Here is a 26,239-nt window from a genome sequence, read left to right on the forward strand (position 1 = left end):
TTCCCATGTAATCTGCCTTATTTCTCCTGAGAATCTTCGTTATTATTACTAGTCAGTAATTGTAATTATTCACTTTGTACTTAGTATTCAGCTTATTTTAATGTATTGTGCGATAATAATTAATTCTATTTAGTATTGTTATTGTAATTATTCTACTTAGTGTCAAGCCACTGCTCGCCTCGAATAGCTATAGCTAACTGCGAGCAGTGGTACATCATATTTTGTATTTTCTCAATTTTTCTTAATAAACTTGAACTTGAACTTGAACTTGTTTGAACTCATTCATTTTTAGTAAATTACATATGTTAAACTGTTTTACTGGTTCACACTTTGGTCGGGCGTTTCAAAGCAGAATCCCCGAATATGTTAAAGCAAGAGCATGGCTCTTGGCTAAAGTAATTTACAATAGTTTCAAAACTTCGCTGCTAGGATTGTTACTGGCGTTAGGAAATATGAAGACTACACCAGCACGTAAAGAATTTGTTTAGTCCTCTATTGAAAGACAACTTCGAACCAGACTCGCAATTATGGTGTTCCACCTTACCCATCTGAGAAACTGTCAATTCGCTCGCAAGTCCATATAGGTATAATACAAGACAAAGTAACAAACTCAAAGTACTTTTCTGTCGCACCAAGACAAAATAATGAACTCGATGCACTTTTCTGTCGCACCAAGATAGCGTAAAGTTCCTTTTCCTATCATGCAGCATTTAAGACATATAAGGCCCTAAGCTCAGACACAAGAAATCCAACATCACCACTGCAGAGCGACTTCAAAAGGAGACGAAAATGAAAGGGAGGTATGAGCTGATAAAAAAATTATGAAGTATTACGTTTATTATTTGATTTTATATATTTTTTTATACTACTACTTGAGAAATTTCTGCAATTTGATTGGCTTAGAGCAGTGGTATTTCAGCTTAATTTGAAATACCTACATGTGAAAATTACAAACCTTTTGTAGGTAGTAGTATAAACAAATAATGGCACGATTTGTACGTGCTATTTGGCAAAAATACCATTCATGATATTTCAAAATTGTCTCAAATTTCACTCGCCTAACGGCTCGTGAAATTACGTATAACAATTTCGAAGTATCACTCGTGGTATTTATGCCAAATATCACTACAAATCATGCTATTACCTATACAAATTTTAGATTTTACACTTTTTCAAATTAATAAACTTTAAGATTTTATGTCAAGTTTTTTTTAATCAAGTTATTTTAGAATATTTTGGAGTTTTTTTAAAGTATTTGTAAATTAATTCTAAAATATAATGTATGATTTTCTGCTAGTAGCATTCGTCGTTGATTAGACGAACGCGGTAAGATTAAAAGAAATATATAAAATTCTGCCTGCAGGGAGGGACTTTATAGTTAATTGCTCCTTTGATTCAATTTGATGAATACGAAGCTGAGAGAATTCTTTATTCCTTTCGTAATCCTAAATTATTTAAAAGGCCTTGATGATATATATTGTTCTTCAGCTGTAAAGTACTTCGGTGGCGTTTGTCATAGCCTAACACCGTTTACAATATTTCTGATCAATAATGAAGTTAGGCGAAAAAGGTTAAATCGCAAATCCGCGAAGGACTTCGGATCAGTCTTTCAGGCATAAAAAGAAAAGAATTGCAAGGCAAGTAATAAGATCGTTTGAATAATGGTAAATGCAGATAATATGGAAGCGCATTGGCTTTTATGTGTAAGAACGGTTTATAAAACTAGGCAGTGTTAAAGTGATTCATAGTTTTTGCCACTCAGTTTGTCACTGATCGGGGCCGAAGTTGAAGCAAGCCAATTTAGCTGTATTCTGGTGATCATTCATACTTAATTTATTTGAGAGCAAGTGCATAAATTTTGAATTAATTGTTTGAAATAGGAAGTTTTCAACAAATTTCATTATAAACGGGTTATTTTGGTTATTTTTCCAGCGATCGGCGCTTTTTTGCTGGTGATACCGGCAAAAAATCAAGACATCAAAGATACAGCGTTCACTGGTGATTGGTAATGTTTAATTCTTCTCTCTTTCATCCGTCAAGGTTTCCATAGCGGAAACCTCTGAAATTAAATACAACACGCAGCACATGATTATCTATGCAATCTGTTTTTCACTCAGGTCTTTTATTCGCTCGCTTGAAAACAAATAAAGCCTCCGGTGACATCAGTACAGCTGGGATTCTATCCACTTAGTGCCGTAAATATCAGCGGCCCGGAAAAATGGCGACATCCACACAGCCACATCACCGATTATTCCCTGAAAACATCGAGTTAAATGTCGGGGGAAAGTTTTATTCCACTTCAGTCCTTACACTGACGAGGGAGCCAGACTCGCTTCTTGGCCGCATTTTCAGTGGGAGGCAGACTGTAGACAAAGACAGAACTGGAAAATATTTCATTGATCGCGATGGAGCGCTCTTTCGTTACATTCTGGATTTTCTCCGAACAAAAAGGCTTCATCTTCCGGAAGACTTTTGCGAAATTGCGAGGCTTAGAAACGAGGCCGAATTTTTTGAAATAGAGGGTTTAGAACTACAGCTCGATTTGTACAGCAGAACACGGGAAAGAGCCGCCACGATAATGAACGAACGCTTTGGTTACATCACGTTACACATTCGGAGTACTTACGCATTCGGAAGAGTCGGTCAAGCAGACGTGAATTTTCGCAAACTGCAAAGAATCGTAGTGTGTGGAAGAGTTTCTTTGTGTCGTGAAGTCTTCGGAGAAACTCTTAACGAAAACCGGGACCCAAACCCCGAGGGGAACAGGTACACAAACAGATTTTATCTCAAGCATAATTACGTTGAAAAGGCATTTATGCGACTTCAAGATTGTGACTTTCAACTGGTTTCAAGCAGCGGTGGTGAAAGTGGAAACTGTACTACTGACAGCATTAAAAGCGATGAGGACAAATGGGACCATTTTACCATCCATGTGTTCCTGCGTCGATAAAGAAGAATGAAATGACGCATTGGAAATTAAAGATTAAAAAGGGCAAGACCTTGAACAAAACAAAACGGTAAAGAAACTGAGCAGTTCATTTCAGAAAGGACTTTTTGTATCTAATAGTTTCAATTTGCCTAACATGTGGCAACATAAATAACCGTTGAGTTGTGTGAACCGCTTTAGTTTTTGGTTTAATTACAGAAAATAAACCAGTGTGAGAAAATTTCATTAAAAAGGATGTTTTTTCCAGGACTGATTTTGAAAATCCGCACAAGTGAAATATATAGCCGTTGCGGCCCGCATACTGATTCGTAGCGGCGCTCTACACTTAAAAAGATCGACATTATATTAAATGGAATCGATTCATGTCGTCTATAGTCTAAGACGAGCGTAAATAAATAACACGAACCGGGAATAACCAATACGATTAATGACTGTCGTTAACAGTTTGGCAAATAATTGCCATTTACTTGCAAATTTTAGAGTTTTAAGACATTATTACTAAGTGAGTAACAGAAAATTGTAGCCAGAAGCGTTAATTCTTAATTTGACGTCAACGAGAAAACCTTTATCGTTAAGTTATCAAAATTTCAGCTGCTTTAGGAAATTTGAAAGAGAGTTTGAGATCCCTTCCTATATTATTATTATTAGAAATTCACTAATTCATCTGCTGGTAAATTGATTTCAAACCAAGTTGTCATAACGTTGAGACATTATATTTCAGTCCTCTTTTCCTAATCTAGATTAATCTCTGTCAGGAAAAAATATTTCCTTTTTTTTTCAAGGCAGTCTGGACGAATCGAATATAAGAGAACGTTGTCAACCTTTTTCAATGTTAATTCTTAGTGGCGTTAAGAAGTAGAGGAAGTTTCGAGAGACGAAGGAAATTAAAAGGCAAATACAGTAAAAGCAGGTGGAGTAAGAGACAATTGAGTTCCAGCTGACATGACGGTTGTGTTGAGTACATCGAGAAAGACATCCTCTGAGGATCTGAATGGGGGTATATTCGATATACAACTAAACACTTTAGCGCTCTGTAATATGACACAGTTAAATTTTAGGCCTTTTAACACTAACAGTAAAAAAATCAGAAAGAAACAAAAACGTCTCCAGCATATCAAGGAGTTTTCGGCCATTTTCCGATTATAATTATTTCTGAAGATTTCAGAAGATTCCCAAACTTCTTAAGATTGCCGAAGACCACCGTAAATCCCCGAAGAATGCCGAAGATGTCCTAAGACTACCGAAAATTCTCGACTTTATTTGCGCAGGTTATATTCACTTGTGGATTTTACCTTTAATATTTTTTTAGTGAGAGAAATGCTCCCTTCTTACATGAAAATTAGAGTCAATAACTTTTATTGACGGGTTGGTTACCACGAAATGTCGGAGAAAGAGCCTTCATAAAGCCATCCACGATTACCCATATACTTTGCCCCGATTTTTATAGAGACGAAAACTCTGTAACTGTTAGTGAGCACCGATAGCAACTGAAAGAGATCTACTCTCGTCGCCCTTAATTTCGAAATGAACATAACGATTATTTGTCACGTCTTGAAGCCTCGCGGTGTGTACAGTAGAACCTAGCTCGATAACTCGAACTCGGATAACTGGAATTCCCCGCTAACTCGAAGCAAATTTCTTTTCCCTCGATCAAAATTTCATTGAAATTTATCCCGATAACTCGAATTCCCGGCTAACTTGACCTGTTTTCGTTTCCCTTCAGAGTTCGAGTCACTGGGGTTCTACTGTAGTCTACCTTAAATTCCTTCGCTAAAACGGGCGGCAGCCACAGTTTAACTGAAATAAGCTCGTCATCACGGACTCTTTTTTATTACCCCCAAAGCACAATTTCTTTCTCTGTTCGATAACAATTTAAATTTCTTCTTCTCCGTCTTAAGACAAACTTTCTAGTCTCGCTTACATAAATAACGTTCGCCTAACCATCGTGCTTCCAAATATTTTCCATAGAGTTGGTTCTACAATCATTTTTAGGCAGATTTAGCAACGACTATAGAGTGTTTTCACTCACATGGCCAGTATCTATGCAAATTTATTGGAACAAAAGAAAGCGTTTGCGTAAGAAAAGAGTTCAACTCCCACAGGATTGGTTTGGGACACCAACATGGCCGCCGTTTCATTGTTATGGCTGCTGTGACGTCATGTGAAAACACCCTGCGGCGGGATGCTTCGAAGGTCGAAGCCACTATTAAGACGTAACCAGAAAAAGCGCATGAATAGTCTCATGGCAACAAGGGTACAAAGGCTATGCAAAGTCAAAACGCGAAAGCACGCAGAAAGAACTGAACGCGACCTTGGGAGCTTAATTTCCCGCTCTGCTATTGGTCAAGCCGCTTTATCGATCTGCGAACGTCTCCTTCTCTTTTCTAACTCTGCCTAAACTGCCACCAAAACTATAAACTTTATATAAAGACATGCCATCATTTTGGCCATTAACATGCAGAAGTTGATAGCATTTTCTCTAATCAGTATTGACTATTCTCAGCGAACCATAATTGCAAACTATTTTATGTGATTCATTTGAAACGTCATAAGATCAGTGAAGATAAGCTGTATTTCATTAGTTTTATGTCTTTTTGTCTGTGGTCTGAGCGTATGTAACTTTGTGGCTTTGTGTTGCAGGGGCCGATAAGGTTGGAGGTAGTATGAGTTGATGCTAGGAACCAATGAGATTTTGGCATCTAAACATGTTATTTCTGACGAAGGAGCCCGCGAAGAAGACAGAAATAAATATTTTGACGGCACGAGATACAACAGGGCCTGGGTACTAGGCCGGGTGCACCATGGGTAGCCATATCGGGGGTATATAAGGCTGCGTATATCACGTGTACGTCATCTAGGCTTACGAACCACCCTCTCTTTGGTTTTTCTTTATTTTGGTTTTATTTATTTTTAGGAGCAACATATTCTCGATGACATTGTAAAGTCCCGTAGGAAGGGCTTTGAGCTTGAGCCTTGGTTCCTACCCAGATTTCCTGCCCGCATTTTTTCCCTTCGGGGTTTTTTTGGGCAGGTTTTTTCTGGCCTCCGTCTGACCGCATTTACTTCAGTTTGTAAGCGGTAGCTCAGCTCTGCTAGTTTTCAGTTTTTTCCAGTTTCTTATTTTATGTACTTGTACAGCTAGTTATCTCAGTTTTACACCTGCTCCTTTACTTGATATATTTAGTTTCTATGTATGTCTAGGTCAGCTGTCCCGGAACCGCTCTTTAGGAGGCGACTTAAGTGTCGTTTGATGCAGTTAGGTTGCAGGCAATGTTACATACTTCTAGCCAGGGTCGTTATCCATTTGTTTACTTTCAATGTCCTGCCCTAGCCTTTTATGGCAGCCTTACTGGTTATTGGGCTACGTGCCTTGTTGGGTACATTAGTGGAGATAATTCCCAGTTTTCCTGGCACTCAGCCTCTGTGCTCCTGAAGTGTTCCCGGTCCCAGTTATCCGTTGATCAGAGTTTTATTAAATTTCCCCAGCCTAACTGGCACTAAGCCTGCGTGCTTCTTTGGGGGACTCAGGTCGAGATCGACCAGTTGTAGCAGATCTCTCTTTTGCTTAGCCTCTGTGCTCCTGCCGTGTTCCCCGTGCCAGTTATGCGTTGTCAGAGTTTTATTAATTAGTTTCCCCAGCCTAACTGGCACTAAGCCTGCGTGCTTATTTGGGGGATTTAGGTCGAGATCGACCAGTTATAGCAGTTTTTCTTTTTGCTTAACCTCTGTGCTCCTACCGTGTTCCCTGTGCCAGCTATATGTTGTCAGAGTTTTATTAATTAGTTTCCCCAGAATAACTGGCAGCCTAACTGGCACTAAGCCTGCGTGCTTAACTGGGTGATTCAGGTCACAGGTTACATAAGTACTTTGTAGGGTTGGTTCTCGCCAAGCCGTCCCAAAATAAACTTATTTGCCATTACGTTTTGTCTGTTGATGTTGTGTAGTGGAGTCAAAATATGACATTGCTAAAGGTCAAAGAAGGCCACTTTGAGACCTCCATCTTGGTTCTTGTCAATTTTTCGTCTTTTCTAACGGTTGTTTAGAAGCATAACATATTTATCTCTATGATTCAAACATTGAATACAGTGATGCAGCTGTTTAAGGGTTCAAATTTTAGTATGTGGCTGCTTCGAGACATTTCTAGCCCAATTCGGCCATCGCGAACGGTACAACGCATGTATTTCATAATTTATGAGTTCTGTTTCACCAACTTCGAGGTAGAGTATAAAAGATCATATATTTTTCAAAGTTCTTCCAGTGAAAAGTCAATAATTGATATTAGATATGGACTTAACCTCGGAAGTATGTGGCCTATAAATTGTGGTTTTAGAAGTTTCAAAGAAAACGCTTATTTTTTAGCGGAGCCTCCGCAAAACGGCTCAGCGGAGCCCCATAGGTAAGAGAAAATGGGAAGTTATCCACGCGAGAAAATTTGGCTATGACGTCAGCGTACGCCTACCCGTACGTAAGGACTGACAGGGAGGTACTAAGTAGCCTCTGCAGAGGTGGGGGTGGGGAATTCAAGACACGGTAGCTTGCGTTTGTCTTGGCGAAACTTTGGCCAGTTAACCTACAGGCAGCCTACGTAGTTTTTCCAATGTTAAAAAAGATATTAAAATTCCGTTTGTTTGACTGACGACAAAAAACTTTAAAAAATATAGTTTTAAGGATGTGCTTTTAGCTTGGTCACGCTTTTTAAAAAAATCACACCAAGTACACATAAAGGTGACGTTACACGGGACGATTCGCAACGACCATTTTTAGCGCAATACATCGTTGTAATGTTGGAACAATGTTGTAACTATTTGAAACAATGTCGCCACAATGTTGCAACCCAGTGTTGCGCTACAAATCGTCTCAAGTAACATCACCTTAACTTTGAGGAGCAAGGGTCGCGCAGTGGTGAGAGCACTCGCCTCTCACCAATGTGACGCGGGTTCAAGTCCCGGCGTCGACACCATATGTAGGTTGAGTTTGTTGTTGGTTCTCTCCTTTGCGCCGAGAGGTTTTTCTCCGGGTACTCCGGTTTTCCCCTCTCCTCAAAAACCAACATTTCCAAATTCCAATTCGACAAGGAATCAGGTAAACGAAGAACCACTTTGTGGATGTGCTATCTCCAAATCGTTAGTATTTATTCATTTATTTATAACTGTTCCATTCGGGACCCGATAGAAGAAAACATAATAAACTTATGGCGAATACAATAGTCGGCCAGATTTTCTTTTAGGTCTTTGCCATTTAATTAAGGAGCTTTAGCAACCACGACGGCGACGGCAACGAGACCGTCAAGAAGCAAAACAACAACTTTGCACGTGCATCACGCTTTTTTTGTACATTTCTTTGCCATCACTGCATGACTTCGACGTGAAAATGCCTAACTGCACGTTTTATGGAGGACGTAAACCAGCGAAGACGAATTTTTCTTTCTCTATCTAAACTTGAGTGCGGTCCCCAAAAAATCAATTCCTGGAATACATTTGACACTTTCAGCGAATTGACATAAACGCAATAAGAAGTTTGACGAAACGCGAATTCATCTTAAAGGTGACGTTTTCGCTGGCGTCGCCGTTGTCGATGCTAAAGCTCCATTTTGACTCTAGAAATAGCATTGGCTGCTACCAAAGAGCATTGTGCTGTAAACAAATAACTTTTAGCCTGATGGGAGATTTTGAATTTCAGGTGTTTTTTCTTAATACGTTATCTTAATCACCCAGCGCCCCCCCCCCCCCCCCCCCCGAAAAAAAAAACCTTCAAAAGGAGAATTACTTTTATTGGCTTAAAGTTTCTTTTACTTGAGTTAGGAGAGGTTTCTTGTAATATATAAAACATGAGATGCAGTGTTTCATCACCAGATGAAACACCGAGAAGAGAGTTGAAAATACGACGCGCAGCGGAGTATTTTTGACGAAATTCGAGGTGTTTCATCTGGTGATAAAACACCGTGTCGAATGTTTGATATTTCTTCTCAAACAAAATCATTTTTGAAGGAGAAATTAAGGATGCAAAAATGAGCAGTTTTTCATCTGATATCCAAACACTCATTAAATATTAATTTCCTTTGAATTTTCTTTATGAATTATTAATGAGTTTGAGAATTACAGGTCACTGTTTCATTGATAATTAAGTAAATCAAGTCATTTCTCCTCGATCAAAAACAAGATTTTGGATAAGGATTGGGGCTAAGTGACGCTTCTGGTCTTCCTTATTTATCTGTAGTACGGTGTCCTGTATTGTGATCTGTGGAATATGACCTGTAAAAAATACCTGCTGTTTGAGTTAATGTATTAAAAGCTGTACCAAGTAAGTTCATCCTGTAAACAAGCTTTATTCTTTAGCTTACAAAAGTTCAATAGACCTTTTTCGTTGCACCAAACATGAATTAAGTGAACAATGTGACACATGCTTGCTGCGTAAGAGTCATTATTAGTCATTGAAACGTATTTTCTTTACCCAGGGGCTTTAGTAGAGATGCGTAACTTTAGCAGAAACAATCAGCGTGAACAATAGCAGGACTTGGGGAATAAAATTGGAAGAAGCCAGTTGACAAAGTAATTAGATATTGTCTAATGGAGTGGAATAACATGAGATGAGTAGAAATATATTTCGGCATTGTTTTGGTATTGCTTTCAGATATATTGCTGTTGGTGGAAAAAGACGACCTCTTGTGCTCTTATCAGAATTCTCATTCGCCAATGGCGGATCATGCGTTGTCGGTGGCACGTGACAGACCAAACCACATGAACAGCTCGTGCTGAGATTATGTAGTACCATGGTCACATGATGCATAATATCATCTGTAGAAATATCTATGCTGTTTCTCACTTTAAGGGAATTTGAGGTCGAGCTGTATCTTTTAACAATGTGGCACGGCGGAAGGTGATAGTTCGTCCTGAAAAGTCTCCCTGGAAATAGATATATCAAATTATGCTAATATTAATTAAATAGGTTTATTTATTGTTCAAAGTTACTACAGCTACTAACCAGTGAAAACCCTACCTGTCAAACAGTGGGAAATAATGATAAACAATGATGTGTTATTGTTTTCTGCGACCAATGAGGAAACACCTTACGAGCAGCTCTTACATTAACGTCTAGTTTCACCTGACATGTTCCAAGTCGTCTCTTCTCATTTGTAGGCGGTTAAGGAAAGGTCGCGGGAGACTATGATGAGACAAAAGAGACGACTGGGAACGGACAAGTCAGTAGTTTCACTATTATTTTTTTTTTTTTATCACTAAACGGCAAACATGAACGAAACGACTTTTTCTTCAAATCGTCACTCACCTCCAGGAAAAATTAAATGATTTTCTGTTTTGTACCATTTGTGATAAAACAAAGAATAAATAATGTATAGTCTTGAAATTTCTGTTGAACACGGAATTACTTTTATTTTAGTGAGCAGTTTTTTGACTCTTCATCTCAGGGATTCTTGGAAATGAACGTGTTAACGCTACGACAAAAGCTAAACGGGTTAGTTTAAACTGATCAGCATCGCCTTTTCTTTCATTACCTTCCGTTAGGATTCCGAGGAAGGTTAGTCAAGTTCACCCGCAAGATATTTTTCCCATTCTCCAAGTCGCTGTTCTCGTTCCTGATCTGTTTCTTCCACTTTGTAACTAGTTACACCGTCCCATCGCTCAGCTGATATTCTGCGACCAGCAAACCACCGTCCATTCATCACCTGAAAATAAACTTTGTTAACACCAGTATGGCTTCTCTGGCCGGCAGCATGAGCTCAACTGGAACATACCCACGAGAGAACGAGCGAGAAACGTTAGTTAGGATTAAGTATAATCGTCCGGGTGAACGTGGTAGTCCTGAATAGGACTGTTGTTGTTGACAGTGACTCATGTTTCGACAACCTGTGCAGTAGTCATTTTCAGAGTTAAAGTGAGTTGTATCACGTCAGTTGATGGTATTAAACTCAATTAAGTCGCAATGTTGTTGGTCGTCTGTCAGTTAAGCCGTGATGTTCAGTATTGGCTAAAATCGAAACACACCTATGACATTTCGAGTCTTCATAGCCAATAACATCACGACGAAAAGTCAGTGACTGTCAACAACAGTCCTATTCAGGACTAAGTTCACCCGGGCGATCATGCTCAACCTACTTATGAAATGACCCCTGGGTTCAAATCTTTCACAGTTACACTCATGTAATGTGGAAAAGTATCAAAAGCATCATATTTTAAAGTTGTGTAACATACTCACAGGTAAACAAGCGTCGGCTGCTTCAAAGGTTGTAAATGCCACAGAACAAACTCCCTCTTTGTTGCGCTAAATCATTGAATAAACATATAAAAATAAAACAACGTCAAACTAAAACGAGACAATCGACAGGACAACAGTCCTTTTTACAAGGGACGATTAACTCCGGCAACAATGATTATCATCAATATTATTATTACGTGTTATCATCAAATTTCGTTGTACACGAATAAGGTTCTAAAGTAATGAAGACCTGTCTGAAACGGCTTCCTTTCACCGTTCACAGAGCTTTACTAAAACTTCCCAGCAAACCTAACCTTTGATTCAATGTTTGTGAGTCTGGTTGGAAACATACTTACATCAAATACAATCACTTTTCTCACTTCTCCAAATTTGTCTTGACATTCCTTTTTAAGGTCATTACGGAGGTCTGTAATTAGAACAGGATTTTTCTGCAAAAAAAGTTAACAAAATTATCAATGCATAGCTTAAAATATGATATTACAAAGTATTTTTCAGGCAATTAACTAACATAAGAAAAATCTGATATTAATTAAGACTGTTTATCTGTCGCACTAACCTTAAAATCTTCAAGATTAAACATATTTTTAAAAACAATGATCCTTTCTTTCTTCTGTCTTGAATCTCTATCAACCCAGTCCAGTAATCTGAAAAAATTAATCGCATTATGTTGTTATAATAATCCAAAATAACATGTACAGTGCAATGTTGCGCTCTATCTAAAAAAAAACATTAACAGAGACTGAGACTGAGAGCCGGCTTCTCTTATTTTTCTTGAAGCAAAGATAAAGGGGTACCACGTGAGTGACAAGGACGCGAAACGCGAGAAACGAGAGCGACGCCAGGAGTAAAGATATATAAAGGATGGCGTCTTTGCATCTCGCGCGTAAGAACGTGCTACCACGCTGAACGTTTTAATGAAAAAATAAGGGAAGGCTCACAGTCTACATATTACTGCAATAATAATAAATTTGGTTAAATGTAATTTAACTAAGTTAACCAAAGTTAACCACAAGCTTAGCGGTCAAGCGGTTCACAAGCTTAGCGGTCAAGCAGTTCACAAGCTAAGCGGTCAAGCGGTCCACAAGCTTAGCGGTCAAGCGGTTCACAAGCTTAGCGGTCAAGCGGTTTACAAGCTTAGCGGTCAAGCGGTTCACAAGCTTACCGGTCAAGCGGTCCACAAGCTTAGCGGTCAAGCGGTTCAGAAGCTTAGCGGTCAAGCGGTTTCGGGCTTAGCGGTCAAGCAGTTCACAAGCTTACCGGTCAAGCGGTCCACAAGCTTAGCGGTCAATCGGTTCAGAAGCTTAGCGGTTAAGCGGTTCACAAGCTTAGCGGTTAAGCGGTCCACAAGCTTAGCGGTCAAGCGGTTCAGAAGCTTAGCGGTCAAGCGGTCCACAAGCTTAGCGGTTAAGCGGTCCACAAGCTTAGCGGTTAAGCGGTTCACAAGCTTAGCGGTCAAGCGGTTCACAAGCTTAGCGGTCAAGCGGTTCACAAGTTAGCGGTCAAGCGGTTCACAAGCATAGCGGTCATGCGGTTCACAAGCTTAGCCGTCAAGCGGTTCACAAGCTTAGCCGTCAAGCGGTTCACAAGTTAGCGGTCAAGCGGTTCACAAGCATAGCGGTCAAGCGGTTCACAAGCTTAGCCGTCAAGCGGTTCACAAGCTTAGCCGTCAAGCGGTTCACAAGCTTAGCGGTCAAGCGGTTCACAAGCTTAGCCGTCAAGCGGTTCACAAGATTAGCGGTCAAGCGGTTCACAAGCTTAGCGGTTAAGCGGTTCACAAGCTTAACGGTCAAGCGGTTCATAAGCTTGGCGGTCCACCAATTAATAAAGATCACTGGGTTTCTTAACTTTCGTTATCGGTATTTATTGGTCATGGCAAATTATATCAAATCATTCCTTAGATTTAATATTATAAGTACCGCCCCGCTTTTCTTAAACTATAGAGGTAAAATGGTAGCTGACAAAATGTTCTCAAAGGTTCAGTCATAGCGGAAAGTGCACTAAGATGATCCAGCTCAGTAGTTTACAGGCATTTTACTCAAATAGTTCTGAAAAAATAATCCAAACAGAACATAAGAGGTATAAAAACCCCAAGTAGCAGAACAAAACCAGTTGGCTAGCGTGGCCAAGGATATGAACAACAAATCCAGCAAGTGGCTGGAGCGGGATCCAAACTCGGGACCGCCGGATTGGTATTGCGAGTCCGCAGGACACACTGATCACTTGGCCACGCAACCTCCAGGTTAGAAATGCAAAACTACTCACTTTTCTTGTCCTTTTCCCGCTTTTTTCTTTTTATTCTTTTTCTTTTTCTTTAGCGCTGGATTGTATTCACCTTTAAGATGAAATTCAGCCTGGACAAAAAATAAAAAGAGCGAGAAAGCTAAATTATTACCACTAAAGAATCTTAGTTAAGTCACAAAACTGTTGCCAGGCCCGGTTCAGCTTTAACTTGTTTGAGGAAGGAGGGTAAGCTAGAGAAAATTAACATTGAAAACGTTCTGATAGTATAACTTCTGGACAAAAAGATGTGCCAGATACAGTAAATACCCCTGACTAAGAACCTTGTTTTTAAGAACCTTTTAGGCTAAAATTTGCCAGTTAGCTAGGCCCCTTCGATACAAGAACCAGTTAAGCCTAAAATCTGAAACAGGTTCTTATGTTCTAAAATCTATAAAAAGAAATAGCGTAAGATTGAGCAAACAAGTTAGCAATCAGGATCCTCTTTGAAGACTTGTCCGTCCAACTGCAATGCAAGCAATGCAGATTTTATTAGGGAATCGGAGCTGAATACCTATGCAGATTTTATAAAGCTGAATACCTGTAAATACTCTTAGCTACAATCTATTTTTTCTTTAGAAAATAAGAACCCAATTAAGAACCTACATAGGCTAAATTTGTGCTAATTACAGTTTCTGTAAGAACCTGTTTAGGCTAACTTGTAAAAATGCAGGTTCTTAGTCGCGGGTTTTTACTGTATATTTCTGTCAGGGCAGTTTAGAGTCCAAGAAATTTTAATGAAAATACTTTACCTGTTCAACATGTACTGTGCTGCCTTTGAAATCTGCCTCATCTAGAAGTTTGATAGCTAGATCAACACTTTCACACTGTAAAAGAAAGCAATTTTTTTCATGAATGTTATGGGCATACTGTGTCACTATATCTAGGGTATTCATTATGGTATTTGTGGTTCAATTTCTTTTATTTACGGGCTTTAAATTTTTTCTTTTGTGTCTGGTGAAGAGACAAAAGAAATACGAATTTGAAAATTGGCTGATAATTTCCAAAAAAAATTGAAGTCGAAAATATTGTTAACGTTGAAGGAGTCAGTTCTAATAAAACTGTAGTATAGTGTCAATGAGGGATAGAAACATTAAATGCTTTGATTTTTGAAGAGAGTGACAGAGGTCACACAATAACAGGTGAAAATACCGACTAGGAATACATCAAAGGTAAGTCTCCTTTATTAATTTTATAGAAAAAAAGTAAAAATAAAATGATATTTAGCGTTTGGGGACCTCAGTATTTTATTTCCCATACAAAGTCTCAACGGTCGCTTGTAACACAACACTGACTCTCTTCTGAGAAAATATACATGACACTCTTGTAAGGTAAGCTTGGACTGCCTGTGCTTCTACTTGAAACCTATGACCATGAATCTTAACTCCACAAGAGCATTGTTAGTGAGAAGAAAGTGCTCCAAATGTTGAATCAATGAATACTAGAATCTTAGGAGGACATGAACTAGCTAAAGATTAAATTTATATGTGGAAGTGAAATAGAATATTGTTAGTTTAGTCACACAAGCCAGCACTGTGGATGTAAATCACCTTGAGATAACAGCATCTTCCATCACCTTTAATCTGTCCATTAGCATCCCTGTAAAGCTTTATTTTTGGCTTATCTACAACAAGACAATTCAACCTATATGAATACTGGAATTTCAAAGTACATTTCCATTATAAAGGCACTTAACACTCTCGGTATTCCTCTGGATTTATTGTTGTATTGTAATGCAGAGTTGGTATCTTGTTAGTCTTCCAGATATGGCGTACCTAAATAATCATGCTGTTTTCAAAACATGACAGTTACTAATATCATACATGTGGCTATAGAGCTTTTTTGGCAATATAACAAGGTTATTCCAGAATAAATATCTTGAGCTGAGGTGTGGAAACAACTAAAAGTTGTGCCATAGTGAGGATTTTACAATAAACCTACTTGTATCAGGGTCTTGCATTATGATGCCATACTTGCTCATCAGTTCAACAAATTCCTCTTCTGTTATATCCAATGGTAATCCTGTTGTCAAGGAAGAACCAGTGGATATCAGCTTAATCCTCAAAGTCAAATAGCACCATAACTATAGTACTATATTTGACGTTTGAATAACTCACCAGAAACATAAACATTCGGGTTTTTCTGCTCGTCAACTTCAAACCATCCTAAACAGTAGTGAAGAGAAGCAATACATATAACATGTGATTAAAACCTCAGATTACATCAAATGACCACAAAAGACCTTACTATAACACAAGAAGGATAATATTGATGGAACTACCCAAACACCAACAGAATAATACTGCAGATACCACTAAACGATGTAGACGCAGCCACGAAATGCTATCAGATGTTTAACTGTATGGGTGCAGGCAACTGACAAAACAGTCTTTTTGAGTGTGACTGTGTTTAATATTATATAGTTGCTAATGCAAACTGCTGATACCAATGAACAAGGAACAGGAAAACTTTCCCAATTATTTTGTCAGTTTAAGGTTCAGATATACAACCCACTGCCAGTGAATTAATCTCTTTTGATCTGCCAACAAGAAATATTTAACACCTTCATCTGCCTTCCGCTTTTTCTTCTTCACATCTGTTGGCGGTTCCTCTTCTAGTTTATTGGTCTAAGAAAAAAAAACAATGGTTGGCATCAATTTTAATGCATTCTTTGATGGATACACTTACACAATATAGCAGAATAATGCTCTGATGATTCAACCTCAGTAATTAAGCAGTCCAACATTGTATTAAGAGTGAGAGACTGGTGATGTTCCTGAGCTACTTTCACTGCATACAACATATCCTTATTTGATCAAGCAAGTTGGATAAAAGGCTGATGTGGTGCTGTGGACCTCACTTTGCCACATGTACTGACCGGTAAGCATACATAAAAATCTATCTGTACAAACTAAGAACATCTCATCTCACATGTAAATTTAAAACAATATATTTTATTACATTCTGATAGCCAAGAACTGCTCACTGTGCAAATGGCTAAACTTCAGACTAAGATGGAGACTGCCCAGGTGATCAGTAATGCTGATTCAAGACTATGGAATAACTCGCCTCTCAGCATTCAAAAATCCCATGTCAGTTGCTACGTTACTATAAACACTTGGAAACTTATCTTTTTAAAGAAGCCTATGACTTTTAAGTTTTATTTCTGATACATGTATTTGCATTTTTATTCTGTGTAAATTTATCTTTTTTTATTTGTAGAGTGTGGATCAACAACATTATTAATTTTTGATTGTATTTAATTGGCCACTATTTTTGTCTCCAAACTCAATCTAATAATCTGTGTGACATTTTTGGGTGATCTAGTCATTTTAGTCAATATAAATTAACATTAAGCTACTGACAATATTTCTTACCTCATTTTTTGCTGTTTGAGTGGTGTCTGGCAAAGTAGTAGGAGTTGAATTAGTTTCTGTGGTAGTAGTATCTGCTTGCTCGCCATCTGGTGTAAAACCATAGTTCATTTGATATGCTGCTATGAAATCTTCATCAACCTGCAGAGGTTTGGATTTTATATACTGATGAGTTTGACCTCTGAAACGTGTATCAACATCAATATTCTCCAGACCATTTTCCATCCGTCTCTTATTATAAAGATCAGGTGCCAGTTGTTCAAACGCTGGATAGTGCTATCCACCGCATAAATCACATATCCAGTGGATAAGTATTAGGGAAACCAATTGCACTATTCACTGGATAGAGATTTATTCGCTGGATAACACTATCCACCTTTTGAACAGCTGGGGCCAGAAGAATTTGTTAACAAATCAAGGAAGTTTATCATTGATGATTTTCAAATAGAGGAAACAGCAAGAAGAGGTTTTCTCGCCACATTTCCCAGTCTGTTCTCCTTTTCATATCATCCCTTACCTTACTACACGTACATATAATTTTCTGAATATCTGGAAAATTTCTTGCCAGGGGCAATTAATGACGTCTCTACTGCCAAATATTTTAGATATTGACTTGACTGGCAGTTTTTAACTTATGGTAATCTGGCTGATATGAAACCTGCTGACTTTTAAGGGTGACCCGAACCTATCTACATGCACTTTGGTTCTGTTTTTGAATTGCGTTTTCAGCCCCTCCCCCCCCCCCCCCCCCCCCTGGCCCCTGAGATGACCTGTGGCTTAGTTCTGATACAACTGGTATTCTGTGTTAAAATTTGCTTACGTCACCAGTCTTTATAGTGGTGCACCCCCTCCTAACAAATATCCTGGATGCGCCCTCCCCCATTATCCAGCAAATGCATGATATAAAGACTTGACAAATAAAATTAATTGCAACGGTCTTGAAAGTCATTAGTTTGCATCTAGCCTCTTGATTGATATAAACTTGTTTTAAGCGTCAGTAGTTACATTTTAAAAAGTAATGGTGTATATAACTTGTATGAACTGATAATTGGGAAATTAAATGTATAAATACCTTAGGAAACCAGCCTTTTTTGTCTGAATCCCACTCATAAACAGTCCCATCAGACGGGTCCACATATGTCAGCTCGTCATTTTCGGCTCTACTTTCCGCGCTCTTGGCCTGTTCTTTTAGCTCCTCTAAAAATTCTTTAGTATCTGAATTACTCATTTTTAAAATTTGGATGAAGGAACTTAAGGTTTTAAAGTATAAAAATTATCTCAGTGCACAGCAACTGCACGAAGTTAAACGTTGATGTTTCCCGTCATATAAAATGTACTGAAGGGTCAGGGAGGCTTGGTAGCAAAGTCCCCAACATGGCGGTCACATGAACAACGCAAATACAAGCTGTAACGCTAAGTTTTATAAAATCTTCGACATAACTACGAGTGGCTTACTACTAGCATTCACCACCTAGCTTGTCAAGGTAATGGTACAGCTACGGCTATTGTATTACATTGGTTGCTCAATGCTACCGCGACTACAACAGTGCGAGCCCTCTTTATTTGGTAAAATTTCCGTATAGCCCCATAAAGCGTACATTTTAGTATGCATGCAGCAATTTCATACTTTTTATCACAAACAGTTTAATATGAATAGAGTCGAAACATGTGTGCATAATAAATTTATGGGGTTACGCGAAAGTCTTACCAACTACTACTACTTTCCTTTTGTAAAAGCCCAGGGCGCCCACACAATCTGTTTGTGTAGCTGATTGTTATTATATAGTAAATGTACTAGGTTTACCATTTGCCTCACCTATAGCGATATATCGCCATAAACTATGCATATAGATCAATGAAAAATAAACGTTGAATTACCTTACCTGTGGTATATAGTCGTCCTTTTGCCTCCAAAGCGTTTTTTGGAGCGATTTTGAAGGAGTTTGAGTTCGCCATTGACTGTTCCCTATAATAGAAGGACGAGGGTGGAATCCATGTTTTGAAAGGGGTCCAGCGCCGCAGCAATTTTTCCCCCCAAAAGTCACATCATTCTGCTTTCAAACTTCGTAGCAAAAAGATTCACGTTTCTCCTCGTACCTTCCGATCGAAAATCCATCCAAACGCCCTGGAGCTAGCAGACGAAGAAAATTAAAATCCCACAGTATTTGAGCGGCAGGAATGCGCAAAAGCAAGATTCATACGTGCCAGCCAGAAACCGTCCCGCTGATTGCTTCTTTTTGATTGGATGCATTGTTAAACAATAAACACTTACCAAGTCTTCTTTAAATCAGTTATTATTTAACATTTGGTTAACGACGTCTAATAAAAAAAAGGCAATCAGCGGGAACAGTCAATGGCAAACTCAAACTCTTTCAAAACTGCTCAAAAAACCGCTTTTGAGGCAAAAGGACGACTATATACCACAGGCAAGGAAATTCAACGTTTAAATAATTTATCATTGATTTATATACATACCAGTAGTTAGCGATATGTCGCTATAGGTGAGGCAAATGGTAAATCCAGAACATTTACTATAAAATAACAATTGGCTACAAAAACAGATTTTGTGGGCTCCCTGTGGTGAAAGCTGAAAAGCAGTGTTCTACAAAAACTTGAAGTAATAAATTCCATGACTGCACAGGTAATCAATGAGAGTTTTTTGGCAATCTCACTGTTGCATGGCTGCAAAAACGAAGAAATTTATTTAAACCGAGACTACTATGGGAAACTTTTAAAAAACATGTATTTGTTTTAGGTAATGCATGATTATTTGTAGTGATGGCTGTGTCATTTCAAACCCGTGGTCGTCATGGATATGCTGTAAAGTTTTCACCATACTTTGGTCCCAGACTTCTCTGTGTCACCTCACAGCATTATGGGATTGCAGGCAAGTCATGCAAGTGACTAATTAATATGATTTAGCAGTTAATGAATGAGGCTGAGTAGGATATGAAGAATTAAGCAGATCAAGGTGGATGACACCCTCTGAGGACATCACCTAACCAAAATATATTAAACAGTTTAACTTTTTACTTTGCAGGCCGTGGTACTCTCCTTATTTTGGATGTTCTTCCCTCTGGGGTTCAGGTACTAGGCAGGTATAATGATTTTATGAATATAATGCTATTTTATTATTATATCAAAACTGCTCTTCAAAAAGTCCCAAAGCTCACTAACATGTATGTGTGACTGTGTATTTACAGTTGTTTTTCATGATAAGAGATTTAAGAATTACAGTATTGGTCAGATTGATGACCCCCACTCTGTGCTGACATCTCACTGGATTTCAGTGATTTTGTACAAATAGTTATGGTGAGTCCTGAGACTCAACTTACGAAAAATCATGAGTCCCAGTCCAGAACCAATGAGTCCCAGTTAAAAAACATGAGTCCCTGAGTCTTCATGTAACCACACAGTTGATCTAAAGAGAGACTCCAAAACTCTGCATTACAGTTTACTGAAAAAAAAAAAATACTCCAACTGCCACAAGAACAGCCCGCCACAGAAATCACACAAACAGGATATTCTACAAAAACATCTTTAGATCGATCAATCGATCTTTGCGTCCTACGGGACGCATACCACAAATTATTTTCGTTGTTGGGTATTTTTATTCGTCAGGGATGCAGGATGCAGAGGTAACAAAATCACTGGGTTTTATATATATATATGCATGTATATTGCATCATTCTTTTACAACTTTGTTCCTCCCTGCAGGTGGGAGTGGAGTGAGGGTCTTTTTGACTGCTCATGGAGTGAACACAATCCAGATTTTAATGTGACGGCCAGTGGAGATGGTTCACTACAGGTCTGGGATCTCAAAAACCCAAAGGTAAATATTATACTCAAATTTTTTATAAGATAGCTCTTCATTTGCCTGTTGTTGCATTCAATCATAATATTAGAAACTAACTTCTAATAAAACATGTATATCTATGTAGGGTCCTGTAAAAGTTTTCAAAGAGCACAGTGCAGAGGTAAATAAACAATATTAATTCATTGTTTTGAAAAAAAAATAATGATGACTAGTGTATCTAGTTTTTGCTTTAGTGGCTACATTTTAGTGTGACACTCGGATATTTTTCTCACAGGTTTATGGAGTTGACTGGAGCTGTAGTCAGCAAACTGATCAATTTCTGAGTGCATCATGGGATCATAGCATAAAATTGGTACCGTAAAGTTTGTAATGTACAAATGTAAAATGTATTAAACTGAAAATGTTTGTTTTGCTTTGGTTAATTACAATACTACATGTATTAGTTATAAGACAGTGGACAGTGGGGTTTCTTAAACGCACTTACACTTAATAAAGAAGGTCTTTCATAGCTCATAAATAACATCATGTTATACTAGATCATGCTACCATTACCAGTTAAACAAAGTTTTTGACAGCTTTCTGAAAGGCCTTATAAATGTAAATGTTTGATAACATTAGTGGGTTCCTTATAATACAAAACCAATCAAAATCCAACATAGCAACGTCAGTACAATTTTCAGTGTAAGATTGGTATACCAAATATTTTATACCATAATGGTACAATGTAAATATTTTACATCATGTACAGCTTTATTTCTGATACAGTGGGATCCAAAACAGTCACAGTCGCTGGCAACATTTACTGATCATGAACATGTGGTCTACAGTGCTATATGGTCTCCTCATATAGCAAGAACATTTGCTTCAGCTTCAGGTACAAACTTCTTTTTATTTCTTTATTCAAATGTTTCAAATGTGATAATTTATTAGAAATACATTACCAGGATAAAATTCTTTGTATACAGATAGTGGTGGGCAGTTAACATAAAATGTTACCCATTCGCTCCTAGTGGAGCTGTTTTCTGGTCACTCATCATCACCATCATTGGTCGACCTAAAAGCAGTTGACTGTAAGTTGTCTCCAACTGGCTTGGTCTTGGGCAGTGCACACAATGTCTTCCTCTGAGAAATGCTTTTTGGGGTCAATTCTGGTCACTACCTGGCTGAAAAGAATCAAAAATGCCCCAAATGCTGTTTACGAGTTAAGAACTTCACAGCCCTTTGTTTATTGAAATTTTTGTGTCAGCTGTACTTTGTTTTTGTGTTCTTCACTGGCCTGTTTCATTGAATCATACTAATTTGGATATGGTTTGAAAGATCTCTTTCCCCTGCCTAAGTTAGATGTCAATGATCTCTTAGATAATTTGAAGTGAAGATATCACAAGCAGCTTTTTATATTTGATCAGTGTTAGGTTACATAAGACATTACTTCCCATAGTCAGTTTATTACACTGAACATGTGAATATAATAATTTCCTATAGTTATACATGATTCATTCTTTGTAGGCGATAATACCCTCAGAATATGGGACGTTTCAGCTCCTCCAGCTGCACAGCAGACCATCAGAGCACATAGTGGAGAAGTACTGACTTGTGATTGGGCAAAGTATGATCCAGTGAGTATATCAGAGGATAACCTGACACCCTTGAATAACATACAGGAGCATCAATTAGCCCCTCCATATACCCAACATATATAGTAAATTATATCAGAGCAAAATTAATGATACAGACGTGTAACTTGCTTTTTGAACAATTAATGTTATCCTGTTTCTATCAGCTATGTGAGATATTATTGGATACATGTAATATGGGATACGTCTATGGTAGCAGCAGCAGTTAACCATTCTGCATAGGCCATCCACATAAAAGTCACCCTCAGCTGCACTCCCAGCTTTTACCCAGTTGCTATTGTCTCTTGGCGCATGAGAGAGAACTGGATGTAAAGAGGCACAAATGCACCTCTTTTGCACTATGCAGTCTGCAAAAACAACAAAAACATCAACAAAACTTTATTTATCCCTGTCTGCCTCTCTAAATAGTGCATTCCCAAGAAGCCTGCTCTTACCTTGTTCTCCTAAACAAATAGATGGTCTTGGTGGTGTACATGTAAACTACAAAAGTTAAAAAAAAAAAAAAAATATTACGAATAAAATATCAATCACCTGTCTTTTCTTGTTGTTTTGTTATTTTTTGTTTTATTTTTTGCATTGATGTAGAATCTTATTGTCACAGGATCGGTGGATACTCAAATTCGGTACGATACTTTTTATTTATTTATTTTTTTGTTGTTGTTTGTTATCTTTTATGTCAGTTATGTTTGGGAATCAAGGGCTGCTTAGAAATAAACTGCAATAAGACTTCTAATAAACCTCCCACTTCTCTTTCCAAATTCCTATTTATATTGTGGTTTAATTTTCATCTTGGATCATTTAATTTTGTTTACAAGTATATTTTTGTCAAACCAGTTATTTTATTTTTTTTGAATCCAGTTCCTGTTTTTGGTCTTATTTTGTTTTGTTTTGTTTTTTTGTAATTTAAGGGGCTGGGATTTACGTAACACAATGGCTCCAGTCTTTAATCTTGAAGGACACCAGTATGCAGTGAGGCGAGTCAAGGTAAGATTATGATACATGTAACAGGTTCTTATATGGATATTTACACTAAGTTTGCTGTAAATAAATTGTGGTATTGATCTTGTGGTGGCATACAATACATGTACATGTACACTAACACATTACACTTCAATGTTCTCTTTATCAAAGCTCCAAGATGTTGAATTTTAATTACTAGTAAATACGATCCCCTGTCATGTCATCATTACCCTTATTTCATACATCATTGGAGTGGACTGGACCCTGTGTCTCACTATTGGAAATGACAAAAGGTTAGGGTTAAGGGTTATGGGATTGATCAAAACCAGTCAGATACAGACTTTGTCAATGGCCCCTTATTTTTTTTAGGAGAAACATGACTGAATTTACCTTTTCTCTGTAGTGCTCCCCTCATAACAGATCATTGCTTGCATCCTGTTCATATGACTTTACAGTAAGAACCTGGGACATTAAGAGGGGACCACACCCACTTGAGAGTATTGAGCACCATACAGAATTTGTTGTAGGACTGGATTTCAACCTTCATATTCCAGGACAGGTATGGATGGATTACAACAGAATTATTAAATCCTGTTTGTTTACTTAGAGCCTGTTTACACGATGGAGGTGGGGGACCCCAGGTATGTGACCCCCTTAGGTGGGGTGACCCACCTGTCCATGTACATTGTAACCTCTCATTTTAATTTGATCATGTTTACATGATTGGTGGAGTGACCATATGAGAGATGATATGAACAGCCAGGTTATCCCACCTAAGTAGCTTGCCCTACAGCTGTACCTGGGGCCCCCCACCTCTAAGTAAATAGGCCCTAGGTCATGTACGTTTTATTATTATTATTAACCAGAGGTTTTTGTAACAGAATTTATCAATTAAAATTATTATGTAGTGATGAATGGCACTGCACATGTCAAACATTTTGCTGCAATTAATCACAAAAAGAGTTCTGGTTTCCATACAATCATTTGGGATCATATTAAACTTCACAAAAGTATACCTTACAGACCTCAGTTCTATTCAGACAATACAATGTATATTGTAGCCACCCCAACTGTTCAGGTTGTCCTGATCAGGACAATGTCTCCTGAATCCAGAGAAATACTGTGAGTGCAAAAAAAGGCTAAAGGACATTCAAGGCAAGCTTGAATGCAAGAACTTGGAGCAAAAATAATCATGTCCACTGACAAATCTTGATAAACAGACCATAAGAAGGCTAGGGCCAGCCACTAACGCTTTCATCAATTCTTAATTCTCTCCAGATTGCAGACTGTTCATGGGATGAATACATCAAAATTCACAGTCCAGCATCTTTACTCCCAAGATAACCATAAATTATTAATTTTATATAGTTTTTACAAATCAATATTGAAGACAATCATGATGGTAACAGACGTCAGTAACATAGTGATAAAGCAAAATAGTGTAAGCAGATAGTAAAGGTAAGATAATATCCTGGTGGTAAATGACTGTGTTTGTGAAATTAATAGGAGACTGTGCAAAGTGAAGAATTAAACCCATGGAATGATTCTAAAAAATAATTTACAGTTGTCCTCAAAGCCTCCGGCCTACACAGCCACCTGTTCAGGTTTTGGTCTGTTTATTTCCGATTACCGTACTAGCAGCTGGTGAGATTTAATTACACTTTTTTTTTACATTCTGGTTAGAAATACTGGTACAAACACTCGACATTGACATTAAAACTGTATATGTTTGTAATGCTGTGGTCACCTTTTTTTTCACTGTGAAAGATTCAGCGTCACATTCATGTGAGCAAAAAAATTTGTGAACCCCAAGAAAACACAGCTGCAATGCAGACTACAAGTCTATTGCTCTACCGGCCTGTTTGACCATGCTGCCTGAGTCTATCTACACACTGTAAAGTGTGTTGAACGGTATAGCTGTAGTGACTTTGGTTAGTTCTTATAATCCAAACTTTTTTTTGGCATTTAAAAATACCATCTCTAAGACTACGATGATGACCATTAACACTCCTCTTCAATTATTGGCAAGCATTTCGTGGTCTTATTTTGAAATACCTTTTATTAAGAAACTTAAACCCACTCTTTCTGTACAAATTTATTTGACTCAATTCATGCTAATGTTTTTAATGTAATTTGCTTTCCAGCATGCTAATTTTACTGTTATTTTTATTACACAACTTTCTATACATTTTTATACACCCTATATTTTTACACATAAATAGTTTAATCCTCTATATTAATAAAAGTGAACTTACGCAAAAGAATGGGAGAGGAGGGAAGACGACAAACATTGAGTGACAAGCATGACAAATATTTTGTTTAAAAATGTTCTGCCAAATTTCACCCTCCTTTAAACAGATTTTTTAGGAAAAGACCAGAAAACATTAACTTGTGAAGATCATGACAAAACACAAAAGTAATAGCCCTGTCACGTTTGTCACACACAAGTGTTTTGCCGTCCTCTTCTTTCTGCCATCCTGTTGCATTAACTCACTAAAATCTTAAACTTGATATTGACTGAAGGGTTACTGGTTGAACCGTTGTTTCGTACCATCTCGTCCATTGGTACTTTTTTTAGCTAGAAAGTGTATTGATAAAAACAGATTCAGTGATGTATAATTGACAGCCTGTCCCCTAACAGTCAGTATCAGTATAATTTGTTGATTCTTGCTTTGAGTATATTGAATAATAATTTCAGGGTGTTCATTAGGCACCGGAGATTGGAGAATTTTCTGTTTATTACGCAGAATTCCTCAGCTAACGTTCGGCTAAAATAATATTCTCTTGTGATGTTACACCTTTCTCCTGCTAGTGGACTTTTTAATGAAAACCCTGTTATTTTAAATGATAATTTAGTAATCATGGATTGTATATCCACAAAGAGATGTCTTCCTAGAAAATTAGGAATTTATGCATGGTACATTTTTGAAATAGTTTGTAAAGAATGCTCCATCCTAAGAGCTGAGACTACTCAAAAATTGCCTGCAACCGCAGCATG

The 26,239-nt window shown here is 37.9% G+C and overlaps 4 protein-coding genes across 5 annotated transcripts in view; 3 read left to right on the forward strand and 1 right to left on the reverse strand.

The window, feature by feature from the left end:
• The window catches only part of LOC140923688 (LYR motif-containing protein 2-like), a 246,979-nt gene extending 246,512 nt beyond the window's left edge, over positions 1 to 467 (forward strand). Inside the window, exon 4 of the mRNA XM_073373774.1 lies at positions 458 to 467. The gene's annotated coding sequence lies outside the window, so the exon portion shown is untranslated. The remainder of the gene's footprint in view (positions 1 to 457) is intronic.
• A 1,655-nt stretch (positions 468 to 2,122) lies between these two features.
• LOC140940780 (BTB/POZ domain-containing protein KCTD16-like) lies at positions 2,123 to 3,150 on the forward strand. Its single transcript, XM_073389745.1, has one exon. It carries the CDS (start codon positions 2,219 to 2,221, stop codon positions 2,948 to 2,950), a length of 732 nt encoding a protein of 243 aa, XP_073245846.1. The 5' UTR covers positions 2,123 to 2,218; the 3' UTR covers positions 2,951 to 3,150.
• Positions 3,151 to 9,044: 5,894 nt separating this feature from the next.
• Positions 9,045 to 18,146, reverse strand: LOC140923736 (17S U2 SnRNP complex component HTATSF1-like). The gene is made up of 13 exons (XM_073373808.1): positions 17,903 to 18,146; positions 16,834 to 16,971; positions 16,020 to 16,083; positions 15,574 to 15,621; positions 15,398 to 15,478; positions 15,007 to 15,080; positions 14,209 to 14,283; positions 13,442 to 13,530; positions 11,736 to 11,823; positions 11,515 to 11,607; positions 11,159 to 11,224; positions 10,458 to 10,628; positions 9,045 to 9,849 (listed from the first exon to the last, which is right to left on the reverse strand). The coding sequence occupies exons 1-12, from the start codon at positions 18,056 to 18,058 to the stop codon at positions 10,482 to 10,484; spliced, it is 1,119 nt and encodes a 372-aa protein (XP_073229909.1). The 5' UTR covers positions 18,059 to 18,146; the 3' UTR covers positions 9,045 to 9,849; positions 10,458 to 10,481.
• Positions 18,147 to 18,170: 24 nt separating this feature from the next.
• Positions 18,171 to 24,823, forward strand: LOC140923745 (peroxisomal targeting signal 2 receptor-like). 2 transcript variants are annotated; one of them, XM_073373828.1, is made up of 12 exons: positions 18,171 to 18,314; positions 19,586 to 19,717; positions 19,871 to 19,917; positions 20,548 to 20,662; positions 20,772 to 20,807; positions 20,922 to 20,999; positions 21,413 to 21,521; positions 22,154 to 22,263; positions 22,867 to 22,904; positions 23,190 to 23,265; positions 23,645 to 23,800; positions 24,520 to 24,823. In XM_073373828.1, the coding sequence occupies exons 2-12, from the start codon at positions 19,706 to 19,708 to the stop codon at positions 24,583 to 24,585; spliced, it is 843 nt and encodes a 280-aa protein (XP_073229929.1). In that variant the 5' UTR covers positions 18,171 to 18,314; positions 19,586 to 19,705; the 3' UTR covers positions 24,586 to 24,823. The 2 variants fall into 2 exon arrangements, with proteins under 2 accessions (XP_073229929.1, XP_073229921.1); XM_073373820.1 differs by having other exon boundaries at positions 19,871 to 19,928; positions 24,520 to 24,818.
• Positions 24,824 to 26,239: the final 1,416 nt, after the last annotated feature.

Source organism: Porites lutea, chromosome 1 (assembly GCF_958299795.1).
Source record: "Porites lutea chromosome 1, jaPorLute2.1, whole genome shotgun sequence".
Classification (NCBI taxonomy): Eukaryota; Metazoa; Cnidaria; class Anthozoa; order Scleractinia; family Poritidae; genus Porites; species Porites lutea.

Coding starts and splice junctions, on each gene's coding strand:
- LOC140940780 (XM_073389745.1), top strand. CDS start 2,219: ATGGCGACATCCACACAGCCACATCACCGATTATTCCCTGAAAACATC.
- LOC140923736 (XM_073373808.1), bottom strand. CDS start 18,058: ATGAGTAATTCAGATACTAAAGAATTTTTAGAGGAGCTAAAAGAACAG. Junction 14,284..15,006: donor GAAGATGCTGTTATCTCAAG/GTGATTTACATC, acceptor TTTCTTTTACAG/TGTGAAAGTGTTGATCTAGC. Junction 13,531..14,208: donor GCACAGTACATGTTGAACAG/GTAAAGTATTTT, acceptor TTTTTTGTCCAG/GCTGAATTTCATCTTAAAGG.
- LOC140923745 (XM_073373820.1), top strand. CDS start 19,609: ATGGCTGTGTCATTTCAAACCCGTGGTCGTCATGGATATGCTGTAAAG. Junction 22,905..23,189: donor TCGGTGGATACTCAAATTCG/GTACGATACTTT, acceptor TTGTAATTTAAG/GGGCTGGGATTTACGTAACA. Junction 23,266..23,644: donor ATGCAGTGAGGCGAGTCAAG/GTAAGATTATGA, acceptor TTTTCTCTGTAG/TGCTCCCCTCATAACAGATC.